Source organism: Zychaea mexicana (assembly GCF_025766255.1).
Source record: "Zychaea mexicana strain RSA 1403 chromosome Unknown BDB00scaffold_10, whole genome shotgun sequence".
Taxonomy (NCBI): Eukaryota; Fungi; Mucoromycota; class Mucoromycetes; order Mucorales; family Lichtheimiaceae; genus Zychaea; species Zychaea mexicana.
The window spans coordinates 639107-657504 of record NW_026516673.1 but is presented as its reverse complement, the minus strand read 5'-3'; the positions used below and the strand labels follow the sequence as shown (position 1 = coordinate 657504).

The following is an 18398-nucleotide window of genomic DNA, read 5'->3' as shown; positions in this document are numbered from 1 at the left end:
AGTTTATGTGGCATAGCTCTCTTTTGTTGAAAAATAATGCCTGCAACACTGGCACGACTCGCTTCGTGCCGGATTCTGCCAACTGTAAGATCTCGAAACTATAAAGTTGCATTAAATCAGTCTTTTCGGAAAAGCACCAGCTAATATAAAATCAGTCCTCAAGGAGTGGCCTGTTGCAATGCCTGTCTCCAACGAAAGCAGCATCACTTTCATTTCGACGTGCACTTTCAAACACCTCAACGACGAAGAAGACGCTATGGAACTCGACAAGGTAATATGCCACTGTTGGGCTTATTCATGGTTGACAGGCTTATCGCTGACGCGGGTATCTGTTTATGTAGTGCTTCGAAGTATGCTGCCGCAAAAATGATATCTTTCAGCAGCTCTCAGCATTTGATACTGCAACCAATTGGAACACTCTGCATTGTTGCTGGTGGTTACAAACTGGTGACAACATATCCAACTGCAATCTTGAAAACATGCTACTGCGAAGCTGCTCCTTTTCAGCAAGAGCCCATCTCCCTTAGAGTACCGTCTGCAGCAAAGCAGATAGCGGAACACCATAGACAACAACAACGACAACAATGCCAGGATGTTTCTTTGATCCGCGACATTTGGAATCTGATCAGGCCGGATCTGCTGCTCATGGGTTGTATTATACTCACAGCAGTAGCAGCAGCATTTATCCAACTACAAACGCCTCTAATTACGGGCGAGCTTATCAACATAATTTCCTCAGGATCATCGGCGTTACTTGCTAGTGCGGGAATTAGTCAATTAAATCGTCCTGCATTAAAGCTCTTTGGACTCTTGTCTGCACAAGGTAAAAGAGGATTTCTAATAGAAAACCAAATGTATGAAAAAGAAAATTTGATTTGTATTTGTATGACACAAAAGGCATTTTGACATTTGCGCATATCTCGTTGGTTTCGATCTTTGGCGAAAATGTTGCCAAGCGATTGCGGGCGCAACTGTTCTCGGCGATGGTGAGGCAAGACATGTCTTTCTTTGATTCCCACCGCAGTGGCGAGCTAGTGGGACGTCTAACGACAGATGTTGCAGATTTCAAGGTATTGCTATCTCTTATCTCTTTTACCTCTCTCAATGTTAACGATTTATGTAATGCATATTGTTTGGTAGCACACATTCAAGCAATTGGTGACACAGGGTTTGAAGTCGGTCACGCAAACGGTCGGTTCTGCCATCCACCTATTCCGTATCTCCACTCCCTTGACATTGACTATGCTTGGCACAATGCCTGTCCTTTATGTTTTGCTCAATGTTTATGGTGCTTATCTTAGAAAACTGAGTAGACATAGCAAGGATATTGACGGAAAAGCTAGCGGTGTTGCTGGAGAGGTGATTTCCAATATGCGTACTGTTCGTGCCTTTGCGGCCGAAGATAAAGAAATGAATCATTACAGTGAAGCTTGCGACAGGCTTGCTTCGACGAGCCGAAAGTTAGGCTTCCATGTCGGCATGTTCCAAGGTAGATTCATTAGATATATAAATCCAACTTTTTGAATACTTCTAAACGTGACTTTTATCAAACGTACGTACTAGGGTTGACCAACGTATCAATTGGATGCATGGTACATGAAATTGAACAATTGAAGAGCAAAAATAGGGAAAATATAAGCAGTATTAACGCGCCAAACGCAGGTCCTTACCGTTCTATATTATGGCGGTTCTTTGGTTGTTCGAAATGAATTGACAGGAGGAGAGCTGATGTCGTAAGTCATTTCTTTTGCAGACTACAAAATTGTATAAACATACATTGATTTACTCAAGAACACGCCATATAGCTACATGCTCTCCACCCAAACCGCGCAACAGTCGCTAGGTAATTCACTACATACTAGTACTCGACATAGAGCACATTCATGGTTCATTTTTGCTAATGCCCATGACTTCTTGTTTGAACTTTTACATAAAACAGTGTCGCTAGGCGTTTTGTTCGGACAGACGATTAAAGCTGCTGCTTCTGCTACTCGCGTTTTTGAGTTCATTCACATGGAACCTGCCGTACCTATTAAGGGTGGCGATACGCTTCTCAATGTATGGGGAGATGTTCGATTCCAGGATATCGGATTTGCTTATCCATCCCGCCCTGAACACCAAGTTTTGGAAAAATTCAATTTGCATGTACCTCAAGGGACCACTGTCGCCTTATGTGGCTCTTCTGGTAAAAAAAAAGGATAAAAAAGGATGTTTGAATACCTTTTTCATATCGAATACTTTTAATTTCATTAGGATCCGGCAAGTCGACAATTGCTTCCTTATTAGAACGATTCTACGAGCCTATTGCTGGTACTGTTTTCTTGGATGGACATGACTTATCAGAAATGGATCCGTCATGGCTGAGACAGCAAATTGGTTTCATCAATCAAGGTAATCAGAAATAAAGCACCACAAAGTGATGTTTGTTATAAGTTCTAAAAATGCAAGCATTATGTATACAGAGCCTGTTTTGTTCGCCACATCCATTTTGGAAAACATTCGTTATGGCAGGCCGGATGCGTCAATGGAGCAAGTACAGCAAGCTGCACGTCAGGCAAATGCAGAAACATTCATTGAAAGTTTCCCTGACGGATATGATACCGTTGTTGGCGAGCGTGGAGCTGCATTATCTGGAGGACAAAAACAGCGCATCGCTATCGCTCGTGCCATTTTAAAGGATCCAAAGGTAATCAGCGCTCACTTGGACTATCTAATGTATGGAAAGTCAAATACTAATGGCTGTATGATGATTGGTTTATTATTAGATTTTGATCCTGGATGAAGCTACATCAGCCTTGGATACCCACTCGGAAAAGGTTGTCCAAGATGCTTTGGATAAGGTGATGAAGGGACGCACTGTACTTGTTATTGCCCATCGTCTATCCACTATTCGTGCTGCTGACATGATTGTAGTCATGGGGAGAGTCCCAGGAAACATTGTTGAAATGGGTAGGTGACAGTATTACTGACAACGTCTGTGGTTGAATATCACTAACATACCACCATTGCGTTTTAAACGATAAGGCACACACGACGAACTGATGGCCAAGCGAGGAGTGTACTTTAAATTAAACAACCAGTTAGAAACTGCTGAGCAGTTATAACCAGACACATAATATAATCTGTTAAAATATTACTATTATCGATTCATACTTGCTCGAAAAATCACCTGCATGAATAATATTTGTGAAACTTGCATGTCATTGGCAGTCGCGAACGCGCAGCAATTCGCTGATTATAAAACGCGCGCAATTGTACTTTGTCCTGCATTTTTTGACTGGATACACACTCAATGGCAAACAAAAAGGCCACTGTATACATTCTCGACAGCGGCCCATCCATGGGCAAATGGCTTAAACTGCATGAAGCAACTGCTTTTCAGAAATCGAAAGAAGTCATTCAAACGGCTCTCGAGGAAAAGGTTTGTCGCCTTAATTCTTGGTTTATTCTCCCAGCTTCTTTACACTAGTCGTGAATGTCTTTTTTTGAGAATTATGTAGTTACTTGCCGGACGCAAGACTGATCAAGTGAGCATTGTCATTGCTGGCACTGAAGGTATATGTTGGTCACTTTTTCTTTTTTTTACCATGCCTCACCTGCGATTCTTCTAAAGATGACTATATCTAGAATCTGACAACCACCTCGCGGTTGAACAGCCTGGCCAATACCAGCACATAACTGTAATGAGCCAGATCAAGCAACCTGATCTCGAGCTAGTGCGCAAATTTGTGAACGTCCCACTCTTGGACTCAAAAGAAAACAGTGCTGACCGTAAGTATTGGCGATACAGAGTGATTTTCTTTCTTACTGTATGGATATACTGCGTGCATTTTAAAGACTTTTGAAATAACCAACAGAGTTCTGATCGATTAGCTTTCGATGCGGTTATATTGACTGTTGCCATGATCAAGGACTATGTACGCCACTTGAAGTTCGAAAAACGTATCCGATTGTTTACGACTTTGGAAGGAAACGTCAACTGGGACAACATCGAAGATGTCAATCAAATGCTGCGCGGATGCGGTATCGAAATTTCAATCGCGTAAGGAAGCTGGAGTTTACCAGGCACTCTATAAATCTCTATGTGCAACGATAGATCATTCTGATTTACACATGTTTTAAAATTTGTGATCAGCTGTTTGGGTCTTTCCGACGCGGAAGAACTAGGCAATAGGGCAAACGAGAGAGTCAAAACGAATCTGGAAAACTGGAAGCAATTAATGAAGGACGTACCGAACGGCTTTCTTATTGACTTGATGGACGCCATTGAAGAATCCACTCAATTTCACAAGAAGGAAGTCCGACCCACGCCGACATATCGTGGCTATCTAACATTTGGTGATCGCGTTCAATTTCCTGATACGTCGCTTTCTGTCAGTATTAACATGTACGCAAGAACAATGGAGGCAAAAGTTCCGTCTGCAGGAAAATGGTCGTCGATTTCGAATGTAACTGGCACAAGGAACGAACACGGAGCAGAAAGTCATCAAGTAGCATCCGACACCGTATACAAAGTCAAACATTTAGATTCGGGCAAGCATGCCAACAACGAAGACAACGACAACGCCGACGACAGCGGACATAATGACGATAATCATGCAAACGAAGACGAAAATATAGTGGTGGAGAAATCGGAGCTTGCAAAGGCATATAATTTTGGCAAGGAAAAAGTTGTGGTATCTCCAGATACTGAAGAACACTTGAAGCTGAAGACCGAGCCATGTATGACTGTTTTGGGAATCTACCACAAAAAGGCAGTAAGTCTTGCTATTCTATGCTCAATTAAAGTAGTGACAGATCTCATGTGCGATAATATAACACCACATTTCTGTCTACATAGTTCCCACCACAACTTCAAATGTCCAACGTATACACTATCGTTGGAGGTAGTGACCAGCCCGTTTTCGCTGCAAAAGCTATATCAGCGTTTGCACAGGCTTTGGGAAAAAACAACTGGGTGGCATTGGTCCGTCATGTGTCGCGTGCAAACGTTCCGCCTAGGCTTGGTATTCTTAAGCCTGTGTTGCGAGAAGACATTGATGCCTTGTACTTTGTTCGGGTATGTCGTCAACCATGTTTATATTGAAGCTAATAGTGTTGCTACTGATGTTGCTAGATTCATATAATCTTCCTATAGGTCCCTTTTGCAGAAGATTATCGAGATTTCACTTTCAGTTCGTTGGACAAGGTCTTTACTGAATCTGGCAAAGAAATAACGGAAGATCATCCTCTCTTGCCAACACAAGACGTACGAGACGCAATGTCAGCTTTTGTTAAAGGCATGACCATCAAAGAACCAGTATATGCAGATGATGACAAAGGGTAATCGATGAGATTTTTTAATGAATTTTAAAGCAAGAGAGTATGTTTTCTTACTGGAGAGCGTATAGAGACGATGAAACTGATGAAGAAGATGCAATGATCGAAATCGATGAAATATACAACCCTCAGTTATGGCTGACCCAAAAGGCTATGATTGCTCGAGCACTCAACCCTGCAGCTGCCATCCCTGAACTGGATCCGCGTCTAAAACAACAGTTTGATCAACCCGCAAAATTGATAGCCAAAAACAAGAACAGTATTGAAAATCTGAAGCGAGTGCTCAATGTAAAAAAAGGTAAACATTCAATTAAACCGAGAAATGATCAAGCAAATTACTGAATAACTCATTATTGTTGTAGTTGATCGTGCAAGCAAGAGAAAACGATATGGAGGTATCGATGCAGACCAAGGTGTACCAGAAAATCTATTACCTCTCGATCAAGTGCTGCAGACTCAGCAGCAACGTGTTCCCGAAATGCATATCAAGCAGGAAGAACAAACAGGCTCCGAGATACGCGCACTCTTTAATAAGGAGACACGCGAGATTACAATGGAAAATCCCAAACGAGACTTCACTAACATGATCAATAACCGAGAAGAGGATTTGGTCACCAGCGGTACGTTTATTGTTATATGCGATGCACAATTTTATGTAAAGTTTTACTTACTTGCTCTTTGACACAATACTCTGTAGCTGTGGAACAAATGTGCGTTATTATCACCAAGCTTGTCACCCAATCTTTTGGAGACCGAGATTACGAGCAAGCTTTTGAATGCTTGGAGTGTCTCCGATCAACAGCAGCAAAGGAAGACGAGTCGGAGGCGTTCAACAAGTATTTGTATCAATTAAAAAATACGTGCGATCCTAGCAATCCACAGTCGCACAGACGCGGCTTCTGGGATATCATGAAGAACAAACGCCTGACATTGATTACCAATGAGGAAGCACCAGATAGCAACGTAACATCTGGAGAAGCAAGAACTGTAAGTCCATTATGTGCTATGCTTTGTGATATATACATTCGCTTATATGCAATCTTCTTTCCTTAATACTAGTTCTTGGAAGAAGAAAAGCCGACAAGAAGTACAGGTCCCCAAGAAAGCATGGATGACGACAATGGTCCATCAAACGAAGATTTGGTTAGTAGAACTTGGAGGAGCTTGTGTAATCAGTACCTTTTACTAACGTAGCCATCAATAGTTCGATATGTTGGAATAAGAATTGGTGGAAGGTATATTAACTTGGCTGACTTGGACAATGCAAAACACTTTCTGGACCATATCCTTCTTTGCTACAAACATACAATCGTGCAATTCTTCCATACCATGTACTCCATTTTGTAACGAAATTAATATCTTTGCTATACTTTCTTATAAATGTTGTCACTGTGCTCTAATCTGCGAAAGCAATTAATCTCGGCAATGCTCATATCAGCTGCATCTTTAATCAACGTGACTTGGAGTTTCAAAAAGTTGCATAAGGCATCAAGAGGAGAGATAAAAGCTTACAGGTGCTCACAGGTTCTACTTATATACACGTCGATACAATGTAGATTGCTTCACAAAGAGTGACATAAAGCTATACATTTCGTTTCTGGAGCTGAATGCTGCTCACATTTATGCATATGCAGTCGTCAAAGTTTCTTGCGGTCCGGTATGGATTGAGACCTTCGATATATATAAATATAAGTTTCAATGATAGCAGTGTCGCTATGGGCATCATTCCACATCTTTAACTTAAGGTCAATAAGAAACAGACGTTCGTAGTTAATTAATCTTTTCATTATGCATACAAAATTCTATGTACAATACCATTATTCTGAGTATGTATTTTTGTGGTTGCCAAATCACTCTACTACGTATATGACACTTTTACTAATGTCCAAGTCATTATTCAACGTTAGTATGTGACATCAGTTATCTTCTTGTGTTTCCCATTATGGCTTCTAGATCTGTTGTTACTTCTCGCATAATCAAATATATGCTGTAAAAGATATGTAGCCTTTCCCAGTAACGTTAATAACAAAGCGTCTGCTTCTTCTTTGGGAGGCAAACGACAATTTGTACATGTGTAAAGCTACATACATATCGTATTAATATACCACTACAACAGCACAGTGGGCTATGTTTTCGAAGGTATACAGAACAAGCTATCATACTGCGACGATAATCACAAAAAGAAATCAAATGATGATGACGACTAGAATAATGAATTAGCTCCACGTTTGCACTATCTGACTCGAGATGGACTTATGCAAGGTAAGAAGCAGCTATTAAACTTGTTGGTCGGGAAATGTGAAATGATTAAGTAAGCATTCGTCGCTTGTAGGATGTGTTGCCAAAAGCAACTGATTGCTTATAGAGAAAATTAAACCTATCGGCGTCTTTTACGTTGGTATCTTTGATGGTACTACTCTAAAAGGTCAACGAAATGAGGAGAGACAGTAGCTCTCAAAAAAAAATTGAGCTCTGGACTCTTCTTGTCGGTCTTGATCTGTACAACATAATTGGTATAGTTTTAATGGTGTGTGTATAGAAGGGGAACAGCACTTTATCGAGGATGATAGTTTGCTTTCGCTAAGCAATCTATTACAGCAAACTACTACTTTGTGTGGTTGACAAAATAATACGTGTGGCATAGAAGTGGTCTCAAACAGGCTTGAATATGGCCACTAGTACCAGAAGCAAATAAGACATGTCGTGATAGACGAATCAGCGGTTACACGAACCGAATGCTGTCAACAATGAGGATCGATAGCGACACAAGATATAATGGGTGAACATAGAAAGAATAGAAAACAGAGTCTGTGGATTGCTCCGGGGATATAATTGTGCGGAGGGTATTTTGTCAAAACCGCTCGCGTGGCGTGAGGGCGAATTTATCTATCAACCCGAGGAGGATTAAAACCCCAATTTCTGTTGCCGAGGGTGAACCTCCAAAAACAGAAAGTCAGTTCACACGACGCCCATCTTTTGTCGACTGTTGTTGAAAAGTCAGCCATCCCGTTCCGTGTAGTAAGCACAATTGCGGGTGCGTATGCGCGCCAGTCGATACGCGAAGGAAGATTTCTGGTGTGCAGTGTTTGCCGTGTTTGCTGCAGAAGGCTGGTGCCTGGCTTTCAGTCGTCAGTAGCAAAAGTGCCACGCTCTCCTGAGGAAAGGGCGTGATCATCATCCGTTACAAAAAGCAATAGTTGTGGGCTCATAAACCTAGAGGCAGCCGACGCATTTGGCACGTTTCATCTCATCTTGCATCCTGGACCCATATAGGATAAAAGTGGCTTGCCCAAAAAGCGATTACTTATTGTGCTGACCGTGCTGCTGCTGCATTGATCTGCATAAAGAACGCTCGTTGCTGATATAAAGGAGAAGCAAATAAAAACTGTGATCCCCTCTCTCTTCTTTTCTTTCTTCGCTCCCTCTTTCTTCTTCCTTGATTTCTCCTCAAAGTCGATTCTTTCCGTTCAAATGGCATGTCTTAGGCGCCACCACCATCGCCAACGCTCCTTACTTGAGCGGCTCCCTTCTGAAATCCTGTGGCATATTTTTTCATTTGCATCACCACGAGAACGCTGTGCAGCACGCACAGTATCCAGGCAGCTTTACAGAATCTGCAGCCATCCTAAATTCTGGCAGTCTGTCGCCCTGACACACGCGTCACTCTGGCAATTGGACGAGCTACGCCACATCCTCACACCCCATCTCCAGCACATCCGATCTCTCTCTGTCCAAGGCGTCCGCGATGAAACACTGCGCTTCCTGCTGAACCACTGTCCAAATCTCCAAGAACTAAGCGTTCATCGATGGCGGACGCTGTCTGACCACGCACTCCAATTGGACAAGGAGCATTTGGGACTCCGGTCCTTTGCGCTGCATGGCGACAACACACCGTACACCGCCATTGATGCCAATTCGCTTGCCCAGCTTTTGCTCCGACTGCCCAATCTGCAAATCCTTGCCATGGTCGCACACGCGCATGTGCACATACCAACGTTGCTCAAAGCCATCCAAAAGAAACCGCCACTTGCCCTCCGTGCCATCACGCTGCCGGTCTACCATCACGAACAGCAGTACGACGGCGTGGCCATCTCCAGTCAGTACGGCGAGCAGCTCCTCGAAACGTGTCCGCGCCTCGAGCAGGTGTTCTTTGTGCCCAATATGGGGGTCTACTATCATTCTGACAGCAGCAAACTTAATCCTGTGCTTGTGCACCACCGACGCATTTTAATAGAAGAAGAGCAATCACGTGCATAGACATAATCATCCATTCATAATACCACCCACATACCATACATATACTACTACACTGCATCCGCGATTGGCATTGCTGCTCTCGGATATAAACATAAATGACATAATAAAAGACGAAACTGTCATCATTGAAAAGTCATATCAGGGGTGGGATGGGAGCGACTAGTGAGCGCAGGGAGGGATGATGCAATCCTTTGCTCGATCGCCAACTCAAACAAGTTTGGGATTCCGTACATATTATAAGAGAGACAGGCAAAGTGGGAGACGGCTTTTTAGACTTCTTTCTTCCACTTACTCCTTTTTACGCACACTCCACTTTTTTTTTTCTTACACCCTCCACCATTCATCATCCAACAACCCCGTCTTCAACATGACGACACTGACGAACTCAATGAACGGCCTTCCTCGACGCAACAGCATCCAGCGTGAGTTCATTGCATCCAAGACGGTGGCCAACGTCTTGTCAGAGGTGAAAGCAGCATCGACCCGTCAGCTTGTTGATCTGCCCTCAACGGCAACGATGGAAGAAGCGTTCGACGTCCTCTTGGCTGAGGATATCTTATCGGTGCCCGTATACCAGCTGGAGGCAGATCAGCACGCCAAAAAGTACTTGGCCATTGTCAGCGTCTTGGACTTGCTCAAACTGCTCAATGTAAATGGCTGTGGCCGTGAGAAAAAAAATTTCATGTTTGAACCCCGGCCACCCCACCGCCATCAACAACGATGTGCATTTGTTGATTCACACAAACAAAAAAAAAACCTTGTCTTTCTTTTTTGGCTCGTCGTAGGACAATGTAGATCGCAGCTGCCTGCTGAGGCCACTCGCTGAAGCCGCAGGAAGAACAGCCGAAAGCTCGCAACTCGTCAGCGTGCGGCCGACGGACTCGTTGCAGTACGTCATGGAGCTGTTCAGCACCCATGCCGCCCACCGTGTCTTGGTGCTTCAAGAAGAATCACCCATCCTGCTGTCTCAGATGGATGTCGTCAAATACCTCCAGGCTCACAACCACCAGCTGGGCCCTATCCTCGACCTGACGACGCCGACGATTGTAGATCATGCACGCACCCGACGAGGCGAGCATCCCTTGGCCTCCCTGAACTATCGCTGCACGGCAATGGACGCATTCTTGCAGCTTGCACAGTCGCGCGTGGGCGCCTTGGCCGTTGTGGACGACGAGGACGACATGGTTGGGGAATTGAGCGCAGAGAACTTGCGAGGACTGAACCGGGAGCGGTACGACGCACTGCAGAAGCCGGTGGTCATGTACTTGAAGGAGAGCCAAGGCGATCTGTACCCGCCACTGACTTGCCACGACCGCTTTACGCTGTCTCAGCTGATGACGGCCTTTGTGCTGCGCAAAGCCCATCGTCTGTGGTGGGTGGATGAGGCGGGCCATGTGAAAGGCGTTATCACGCTCAGTGACTTTTTGGGCACCTTTATTGATGCGTCGCTGTGATTGGATAAAAAATAAAAAAGGACCACTGTTGTTGTCACCTGGCCCCCATTTGCTTATGTGCTTGTACGGGTAATTTGTAGCACCAGCGCCAGCCAGCAACAGAATTGCCCTAGCTGCATTACTGTGAAGATCGTTTGTTTGTTTTTTCGACTCCTTTGACTGTCTTCTTCCTTCTTTCTTGTTTGGACCCTTCTCTTGGCACCGCATCATCATTTTAATAAGAAAGCCATATCCATCCAACCACCTTTTGTGGTAGCATACGATCAATGATGATGCAACCGCCACCTACGCCGCCCGTTCATGCAAGTGTCGGCAGCCGTAGTAGCATAGACTACCGCAGACCTCCTCCTCCACAACCTCCGCTGGTAATGTCACAGACCCCATTTCCAACGCAATGGCGACCGTACATGATGCCAAGCCCAACACCACACCTCGCGCCAGCACGACAGCCACGACGACGGACAATACGACGTGTGCCGCTCGTGCAGGGCAACCTAGTGCTGGACTGTCCAGTGCCAGAACAATACCTGCAGTCCGTGCCACGCAGGAACGAGAAAGAGTTTGATCAAATGCGATATACAGCCGTCACTGCTGATCCGGCCGAGTATAACCAACAAAACTACACGCTTCGCCAAGAACTCATGGAGCGTCGCACTGAGCTATTTATCTGCATCACGCTTTACAACGTAAATGATAGACTACTGTTCTTGAAAAGTTTCGCACGCTTCCACTGTATTGTGATCGTACTGACTGTTTTTAGGAAGACGAGATCCTATTGTCACGCACGTTGCACGGGATCATGAAAAATATAGCCCATCTATGTGGCAGGAAACGCTCACGAACATGGGGTGCCGATTCATGGACCAAAGTCGTGATTTGCATAATGGCTGACGGGCGTGACAAGGTACATCCGCGTGTGCTTGATCTGCTATCCGCACTGGGCGTGTACCAAGAAGGTGTCGCCAAGAACTTTGTCAATGCCCGGCAGGTCCATGCACACATCTACGAATACACGACACAGCTCTCGCTGAACCCGGACATGAAATTCAAGGGCGCCGTCGACAACATTGTGCCCACACAGATCCTGTTTTGTCTCAAGGAGAAGAATCAACGCAAAATCAATTCGCACCGGTGGTTCTTTCAGGCGTTCTGTCCGAAGCTCAGCCCCAATGTATGCATGTTGCTGGATGTTGGCACGCGGCCGGGACCTACATCCATCTACAAGTTGTGGAAGACGTTTGATATAAACTTGCATGTTGGTGGCGCGTGTGGCGAGGTCAGAGCAATGACAGGGACGGCGGGTGTGGGGCTACTGAATCCGCTCGTGGCGAGTCAGAACTTTGAGTACAAGATTTCCAATATCCTTGACAAGCCGCTCGAATCTGTCCTGGGCTATATCCAAGTACTTCCCGGTGCTTTCTCAGCCTATCGCTATACGGCTTTGAAGGACAATGTCGATGGGTCGGGTCCGCTGCAAAAGTACTTTTTGGGAGAGAGGTTGCATTCAGATGGTGGGATCTTTGAGGCCAACATGTACCTTGCCGAGGATCGCATCCTCTGTTTCGAGGTAATTCATGCCAACTTTTGGTAGTAATAACAAGTATTCAGAAAATTGATCCTGTTGGGATATTGGGCATATAGTTGATAGCAAAACGCAATGCACAGTGGGTGCTTCACTATGTATCAAACGCGTACGGCGAAACAGATGTGCCCAGCGCAGTGCCTGAGTTTGTCACGCAGCGACGGCGATGGCTCAATGGCTCGTTCTTCTCGGGCATCTATGCGTTGTTTCATTGGGGCAAGATATTGTCCACGGATCACTCGATGCTACGGAAGATCCTGCTTTTCATCGAGCTCATATACCTGTCGTTATCCTGGATCTTTTCCTGGTTCGCCCTGGGCAACTTTTTCCTGTGCTTCTATATCCTCACTAGCGCGCTCTCCACCATGACACACCCGCCATTTGCCCGTGAAACAGCAGAGCATGTCCATATTGCATTGACCTACGTGTACATTGTCTTGCTGATAGTCCTGTTTCTATTCTCTATGGGAAATCGGCCACAAGGGTAAGCATCTGTTGCATTAGTGATAAATGCTACCTTGCATGACTTTTTCAGCGAAAAAAGAAGAGCGTGGGGACACTTTATAATACTTGATTTATTTTAGCTCGAAAGGCACTTATACAATGATCATGATATTCTTTGCTGGACTCATGGGCTACATCATATTTGCATCAGTCTGGCTGGCATACGATGGAATCAACAATGCAGTTGCCACCGATTCACTGTTGACAGATGGATCGTTCCGTGACATTTTGATTTCCGTTGGCGCAACCTATGCACTCTATTGCCTCGCCTCCTTGCTGTTTTTAGATCCCTGGCATTTGATCACCAGCTGCATACAGTATCTGATGATGACACCAAGCTATATCAATATTTTGAATACCTATGCATTCTGTAACACTCATGACGTCAGGTAATGCCCTCTTCTCTCTGGTAAGAGCAACGCGAAGAAGAAATGCTAACAAACAAGTAACATTAGCTGGGGCACCAAGGATATCCACCTCGTAGCAGTAGACCTCGGTGTTGTAGAAGGAGATCACCAGCAGGCGGACGTTGATATGCCGGAGCAAAAAGATGTCGGACTTCTCTATGAGGAAGCTTGTGTAAACCTGCGCAAGCGTGCACGGGAGGATCCGCCCAATAAAGTTGATCCGAAGACAAAGCAAGAAGACTACTATCGAGCATTTCGCACCCGTCTTGTCACTACTTGGATCCTCAGTAATCTTATCTTGGTTGCTCTCATCGCTACCGCACTCGATCTCGACTGGTTAGGTAAGATAAATCGGTGGGATAATGATTCTTTGGTGAATATGAGCTACTCCATGGTCAGATGTGACTAAAAAGAAGCGTAAAAATAATTCTAGGCAACTTTGAGCAGCGAACGAATGGATATCTGGCTTTTATATTATGGTCCGTAGCTGCGCTGGCCGCGTTTCGCTTTATTGGAAGCGTATGCTACCGTACGTTCTCCATATTCACCGGTTCCTAAAATTGTCTGCAAGAAAAATTATATATAAAAGGAGATTTTTTATCGCTTGGGTCTTTTGATTTCTTTTCTGTTTCTCCGTTATGGCACTCTTGGCAGTGCGGATATCTGCATTACGTGCATTTCTCATTACTTTGAGTTCATTGACATCGTTTATCTATGCTTACCCCACTGGCGTTCTCGAGGTAGTCGAGGAGCCTCATATTGACTTTGGCTCCCCAGAGTTTTATGAAAAAGTCGTTGTTATTATTGCTTTGGTCTTGCTCGGTGGCGTCTTTGCCGGTAAAGTGTCTTTTGCCTCATTTTCCCCCAATAAACGGCATGGAGAGATCTGCAAGAGCTCATGTAACCGGTGTGCTAATTGTCGTATGGAATTGTGAACAACAGGCTTGACGCTGGGTCTTATGGGCTTGGACGAGACGAATCTCCATGTGCTTATTGAATCTGGAACACCGACGGAGCGCGAGAATGCCAAAAAGGTTCTCGCGCTGTTGGCCCGTGGCAAGCACTGGGTGTTGGTGACGCTTTTGCTATCGAACGTGGTGATTAACGAAACGCTGCCTATTATTCTCGACGGCGTGCTCGGCGGTGGTTGGCAAGCCGTTGTCATATCAACTGCACTGATTGTCATTTTCGGCGAGTAAGTTAATGAAAAGGAAGGAGGCCCGAGTGAGAAGAAAGGGGGAACGAACAATAAAGAGACAGATTATTAACGTACTCCTTATCCTTTTTGTTTGTGGTCTATTCCAGGGTTATTCCTCAATGTAAGCTTAAAACTACTTTATGCACCGGTTGATAGTGTTACTGCTTTCCTGTCCAATGCGATGATTCCATGCATGCCATGTGGAGCAGCAAATGAACTGCAGCGACCGTTAATTAACATGCATCCTTTCTTTATAGCGATCTGCGTACGCCATGGTCTTGCCATTGGCGCAAAGACAGCCTGGATGGTCCTTGTGCTCATGTACGCCATGTACCCTATTGCCTACCCAACTGCTATTCTGCTGGATTACTTTTTGGGCGAATCCCACGGTACGGTTTACAAAAAGGCCGGATTGAAGACGTTGGTGTCGTTGCATCAAGCGGTCCATCCCTCGGATGTTGAAGCACTTACGTCCGACGAAGTTACAATCATTGGTGCCGTGCTGGACTTGAGATCCAAACCCGTATCGCAGATCATGACGCCCATTGCTGACGTGTTCACGCTGGCAGTAGATGATATCCTCGATGAGGCCCTGGTTGACAGAATCTTGACAGCTGGTTACTCGCGCATACCCGTCTATTCGTCTGGCAGCAAAACAAACTTCGTCGGCATGTTGTTGACTAAGCGCCTTATCACCTACGACCCCGAAGATGCACTTCCTGTCAAGACACTGCAGATGAGCACATTGCCCGAAACAGGCCCCGACACTAGCTGTCTCGATATTCTCAATTTCTTCCAGGAAGGAAAGAGTAAGTGGTGTAACCTCATCCATCATCGACAAGAAGTTTATTTCTCTCCCCAAAAAAAGACTAGAACGTCTTGTGTAACACTTTATTTGTTTTGTTTTATTTAGGCCATATGGCTTTGGTTTCGAATGATCCTGGAGGTGAAAGTGGTGGTATTGGCGTTATTACCCTTGAGGATGTGATTGAAGAGCTTATTGGGGAGGTAAGGCAAAAGACGATATATTATGAAACTGCTAAAGATATATGCTCACACTGTCGCTTATTCTTCTTCTTTAATAGGAAATCATCGATGAAACGGATGTCTATGTGGATGGTAAATATTTGAAGCAATAGAGCAGGATGGATGAAACAGCTGACACAGAGCAAACAGAAACTAACTAACACGTTTGTAATCTTCAACGTAGTTCGTAACAAGATTCGTGTTGTGCGTCGACAAGTCCACAACAGTAAGAAGGGCAGCAGTGCTCGTTTGCAGAACAGATGGGCTGCGCGAAAACGACACTCTCATCCGTTCCCACCTCGAGAACGCACCGGTAGTTCTGAGGGCATCATTCGCTCGAATTCCAGTGGTTCCATCACCAATACGCAATCTCACAAGGTCATTGAGCCACATCAAAAGACCTATGGTGCTGTGGCCGAAGCTAGAATGTCCACGTCGCCTTCGAATTATCCCGAGCAAGAAACCCAACCACTTTTGCGCAACGGCAATAACCATTAAAAAAGTTTAATATACTCTCCGCTATTCATTCTTTCACCCAACACATAACACACTTTTAAATTGCTTTCTTGGCACTACTTTCCGTTTAGCCTCAAAAGAAGAGAAATATATTCTATATAACAATATCGCTTTCACTAATAAGTGTTGCACATTTTCATCGCTACATACTACGGGTACACTAGAGTAGCTACCGCTTTCTCATCATCGGGTTAACAAAATGCCATTGCTGCTGAGGATCAGTGATATGATGTATGCGACATAGAACTTGCCAAATTGCTTTCCGCGCCATATATTAGTGTTATAAAAGAGGGAGCGGATCAAAAAGAAGATATGTCTCTAGTAGTCAATCAGTTCTACAACAATCCAATAATTTAGATATCAAAAAATGCAACCTACATAACAGTGCAGCAGACTAGCTTGCTCTTCTCGTAAACACTTTTACAAGAGGATCGATCCCCTTCATCCTTGTCTGTGTAACACACGTGATTCCGTAGACGTTCCTATTGGCTCAACACTGTGAGCCTCTTTCTCTTAGCAATGTTTATTCCGGTGGTATGATGCTTCAGACATAACGACGATGTAAGTTATTAGCAGATTAAAAAGGTCAACATGTCGATAGATGCTATTAGCTGATTCTTTTTTTCCAATTATATAAGAAAGTATACATAATCGTTAAGATAAATCCCGCATGGCAGATCAGAAAAGAAGGTCCGATGCATGAATTATTTGGCGGGATGACATTTTAGACTCCCACTACTCGAATATCGAGTTTGTCTCATGACAAGAAAATAGAACCAAATATAAAAAGGGCTATAGATGTTGGAAGCAGGCAGTCGTTGTACGTATCATGAACGACATCCTGAGCATGATCGAGGGATCATCACTGTCATAAGACCTCTATATACCAGATACTGTCCACCAAACAGTCAAATAATCGTCGACTGCAGATTATACGTGCACTATCTATTTATATACAAAAGGATTGTCACGAGATATTTACCATCGAGCTATCTGCCAAGTCCTATTTGAATGGTGCGAAAGACGAGAGAACAGGAATGATATACAAGTGGGAAGAAATCCCATTGTCAGTATTCGTGGAGGTGCTACTGTGATAAAAGGAAATGTAAAACACGTAATAGAGATTTGCTATACGCACAGCTGTTTTGATGCCGTTTGAAAGTACTTGACGCTGGGCGTCACGGTATTTCAGATCTGGCAAATACTTATTTGTTAAATATTACCAAGGCTAATTCCGGCTGATAAAGGTGCCAGCACGATACGTTCATTTATTGCCAGAGCATATGGGAGACTGACATTGTGGCGTTCGGTCAGCTTTTCTTGTAACAGCAAAGGTTGCGGCAAAGGTTCGAGTCAGTGTGATGGCTGTCAGGCCGAGTGTCACACTGTACTGCCCATGATAATATAATGGGATTTCACTTAATTTTGTATACCATTGGCGTGTTAATTTGAAAACTCACATCTTTTGTACGAGCTCTGAGATCATTTCATCCGACGATATTCCGAATCTTTTTTGCTTTTGGCGGGGAAGAATATGACGCTTATGAGGATGATGATGAATGCTGCTTGCTAGACGTCATCGTCATCTTCCAAAGGTCACTTGTTTCGACTGGCCGCAAGATCCAGATCAAGTTCGTGCCCATATCTCCGAATAAAGCATATAACACACACAAAGTAAACGAGCCTTCAAATGTCAAGGAAACGCATATTGAGCCATACTTTATGTTCTCTCAGTCAAACTAGTGTTATTGAATGTATGATCCGTGTCCTTGTATAGTAGGGCTTTCTCAAAACCAGTGTGCGATTGGCATCAACTTCGAATCGCCCAAGGTTGTGGTGTACTTATTTTCGACAACTCGGATGGATGATGAGCTTTTCACAAGATCATTTTCCGGAGGAGTCAAGTCAACCAGCCATTTCAGCTTTTGGTCCGTATATTGAATAAGTAACCACAAATCGCCTGCGCTACCCACTAGAAGGTAAGATGTTAGATTTTTTAAAAGGAGCATACTCACAACATGGTATTACCAACACTACCGTCTACCGTTATATTCCCGCAATCGCCATAAAACACACGCCACAGAAATTATTAGAAATTTTTATAAATACTTATCATATAGTACATAAAAATAAAA

The 18398-nt window shown here is 44.3% G+C and overlaps 6 protein-coding genes across 6 annotated transcripts; all 6 read left to right on the top strand.

Annotated features, from left to right (window-relative positions):
* The first annotated feature begins 16 nt into the window (after nt 1-16).
* On the top strand, nt 17-3122 carry BDB00DRAFT_806005 (P-loop containing nucleoside triphosphate hydrolase protein). Its single transcript, XM_053122232.1, has 12 exons — nt 17-271; nt 342-823; nt 898-1070; nt 1141-1489; nt 1564-1592; nt 1663-1733; nt 1806-1843; nt 1940-2185; nt 2254-2391; nt 2463-2686; nt 2766-2949; nt 3025-3122. The coding sequence occupies exons 2-12, from the start codon at nt 367-369 to the stop codon at nt 3102-3104; spliced, it is 1989 nt and encodes a 662-aa protein (XP_052983591.1). The 5' UTR covers nt 17-271; nt 342-366; the 3' UTR covers nt 3105-3122.
* Nucleotides 3123-3271: 149 nt separating this feature from the next.
* BDB00DRAFT_806001 (SPOC like C-terminal domain-containing protein) lies at nt 3272-6742 on the top strand. The gene is made up of 12 exons (XM_053122231.1): nt 3272-3421; nt 3501-3555; nt 3628-3771; nt 3874-4042; nt 4136-4757; nt 4841-5059; nt 5138-5322; nt 5391-5617; nt 5682-5939; nt 6017-6306; nt 6379-6462; nt 6524-6742. Exons 1-12 carry the CDS (start codon nt 3293-3295, stop codon nt 6539-6541), a joined length of 2400 nt encoding a protein of 799 aa, XP_052983590.1. The 5' UTR covers nt 3272-3292; the 3' UTR covers nt 6542-6742.
* A 1900-nt stretch (nt 6743-8642) lies between these two features.
* Nucleotides 8643-9768, top strand: BDB00DRAFT_805999 (uncharacterized protein). The gene has a single exon (XM_053122230.1). The coding sequence runs from the start codon at nt 8791-8793 to the stop codon at nt 9574-9576; it is 786 nt and encodes a 261-aa protein (XP_052983589.1). The 5' UTR covers nt 8643-8790; the 3' UTR covers nt 9577-9768.
* Nucleotides 9769-9943: 175 nt separating this feature from the next.
* BDB00DRAFT_868761 (uncharacterized protein) lies at nt 9944-11030 on the top strand (the record flags this gene model as incomplete). The annotated part of the gene is made up of 2 exons (XM_053126506.1): nt 9944-10225; nt 10362-11030. The coding sequence occupies 2 exons, from the start codon at nt 9944-9946 to the stop codon at nt 11028-11030; spliced, it is 951 nt and encodes a 316-aa protein (XP_052983588.1).
* A 410-nt stretch (nt 11031-11440) lies between these two features.
* Nucleotides 11441-14081, top strand: BDB00DRAFT_756978 (chitin synthase 1; the record flags this gene model as incomplete). Its single annotated transcript, XM_053118949.1, has 6 exons — nt 11441-11716; nt 11791-12597; nt 12672-13096; nt 13197-13505; nt 13572-13864; nt 13957-14081. 6 exons carry the CDS (start codon nt 11441-11443, stop codon nt 14079-14081), a joined length of 2235 nt encoding a protein of 744 aa, XP_052983587.1.
* Nucleotides 14082-14156: 75 nt separating this feature from the next.
* Nucleotides 14157-16408, top strand: BDB00DRAFT_805993 (uncharacterized protein). The gene is made up of 6 exons (XM_053122229.1): nt 14157-14718; nt 14829-14842; nt 14979-15530; nt 15635-15729; nt 15807-15840; nt 15932-16408. The coding sequence occupies exons 1-6, from the start codon at nt 14483-14485 to the stop codon at nt 16243-16245; spliced, it is 1245 nt and encodes a 414-aa protein (XP_052983586.1). The 5' UTR covers nt 14157-14482; the 3' UTR covers nt 16246-16408.
* The last annotated feature ends 1990 nt before the right edge of the window (nt 16409-18398 follow it).

Excerpts from the sequence above, each read along its gene's own strand:
- BDB00DRAFT_805993 (XM_053122229.1), top strand. The coding sequence starts at position 14,483 with ATGGGCTTGGACGAGACGAATCTCCATGTGCTTATTGAATCTGGAACA. Across the intron at positions 15,531-15,634 it reads TTTCTTCCAGGAAGGAAAGA|GCCATATGGCTTTGGTTTCG; the intron begins GTAAGTGGTGTA and ends TGTTTTATTTAG. Across the intron at positions 15,841-15,931 it reads AACGGATGTCTATGTGGATG|TTCGTAACAAGATTCGTGTT; the intron begins GTAAATATTTGA and ends TCTTCAACGTAG.
- BDB00DRAFT_806001 (XM_053122231.1), top strand. The coding sequence starts at position 3,293 with ATGGCAAACAAAAAGGCCACTGTATACATTCTCGACAGCGGCCCATCC. Across the intron at positions 5,323-5,390 it reads TATGCAGATGATGACAAAGG|AGACGATGAAACTGATGAAG; the intron begins GTAATCGATGAG and ends GAGAGCGTATAG. Across the intron at positions 6,307-6,378 it reads CATCTGGAGAAGCAAGAACT|TTCTTGGAAGAAGAAAAGCC; the intron begins GTAAGTCCATTA and ends CCTTAATACTAG.
- BDB00DRAFT_806005 (XM_053122232.1), top strand. The coding sequence starts at position 367 with ATGATATCTTTCAGCAGCTCTCAGCATTTGATACTGCAACCAATTGGA. Across the intron at positions 1,071-1,140 it reads CAGATGTTGCAGATTTCAAG|CACACATTCAAGCAATTGGT; the intron begins GTATTGCTATCT and ends ATTGTTTGGTAG. Across the intron at positions 2,687-2,765 it reads CCATTTTAAAGGATCCAAAG|ATTTTGATCCTGGATGAAGC; the intron begins GTAATCAGCGCT and ends GTTTATTATTAG.
- BDB00DRAFT_805999 (XM_053122230.1), top strand. The coding sequence starts at position 8,791 with ATGGCATGTCTTAGGCGCCACCACCATCGCCAACGCTCCTTACTTGAG.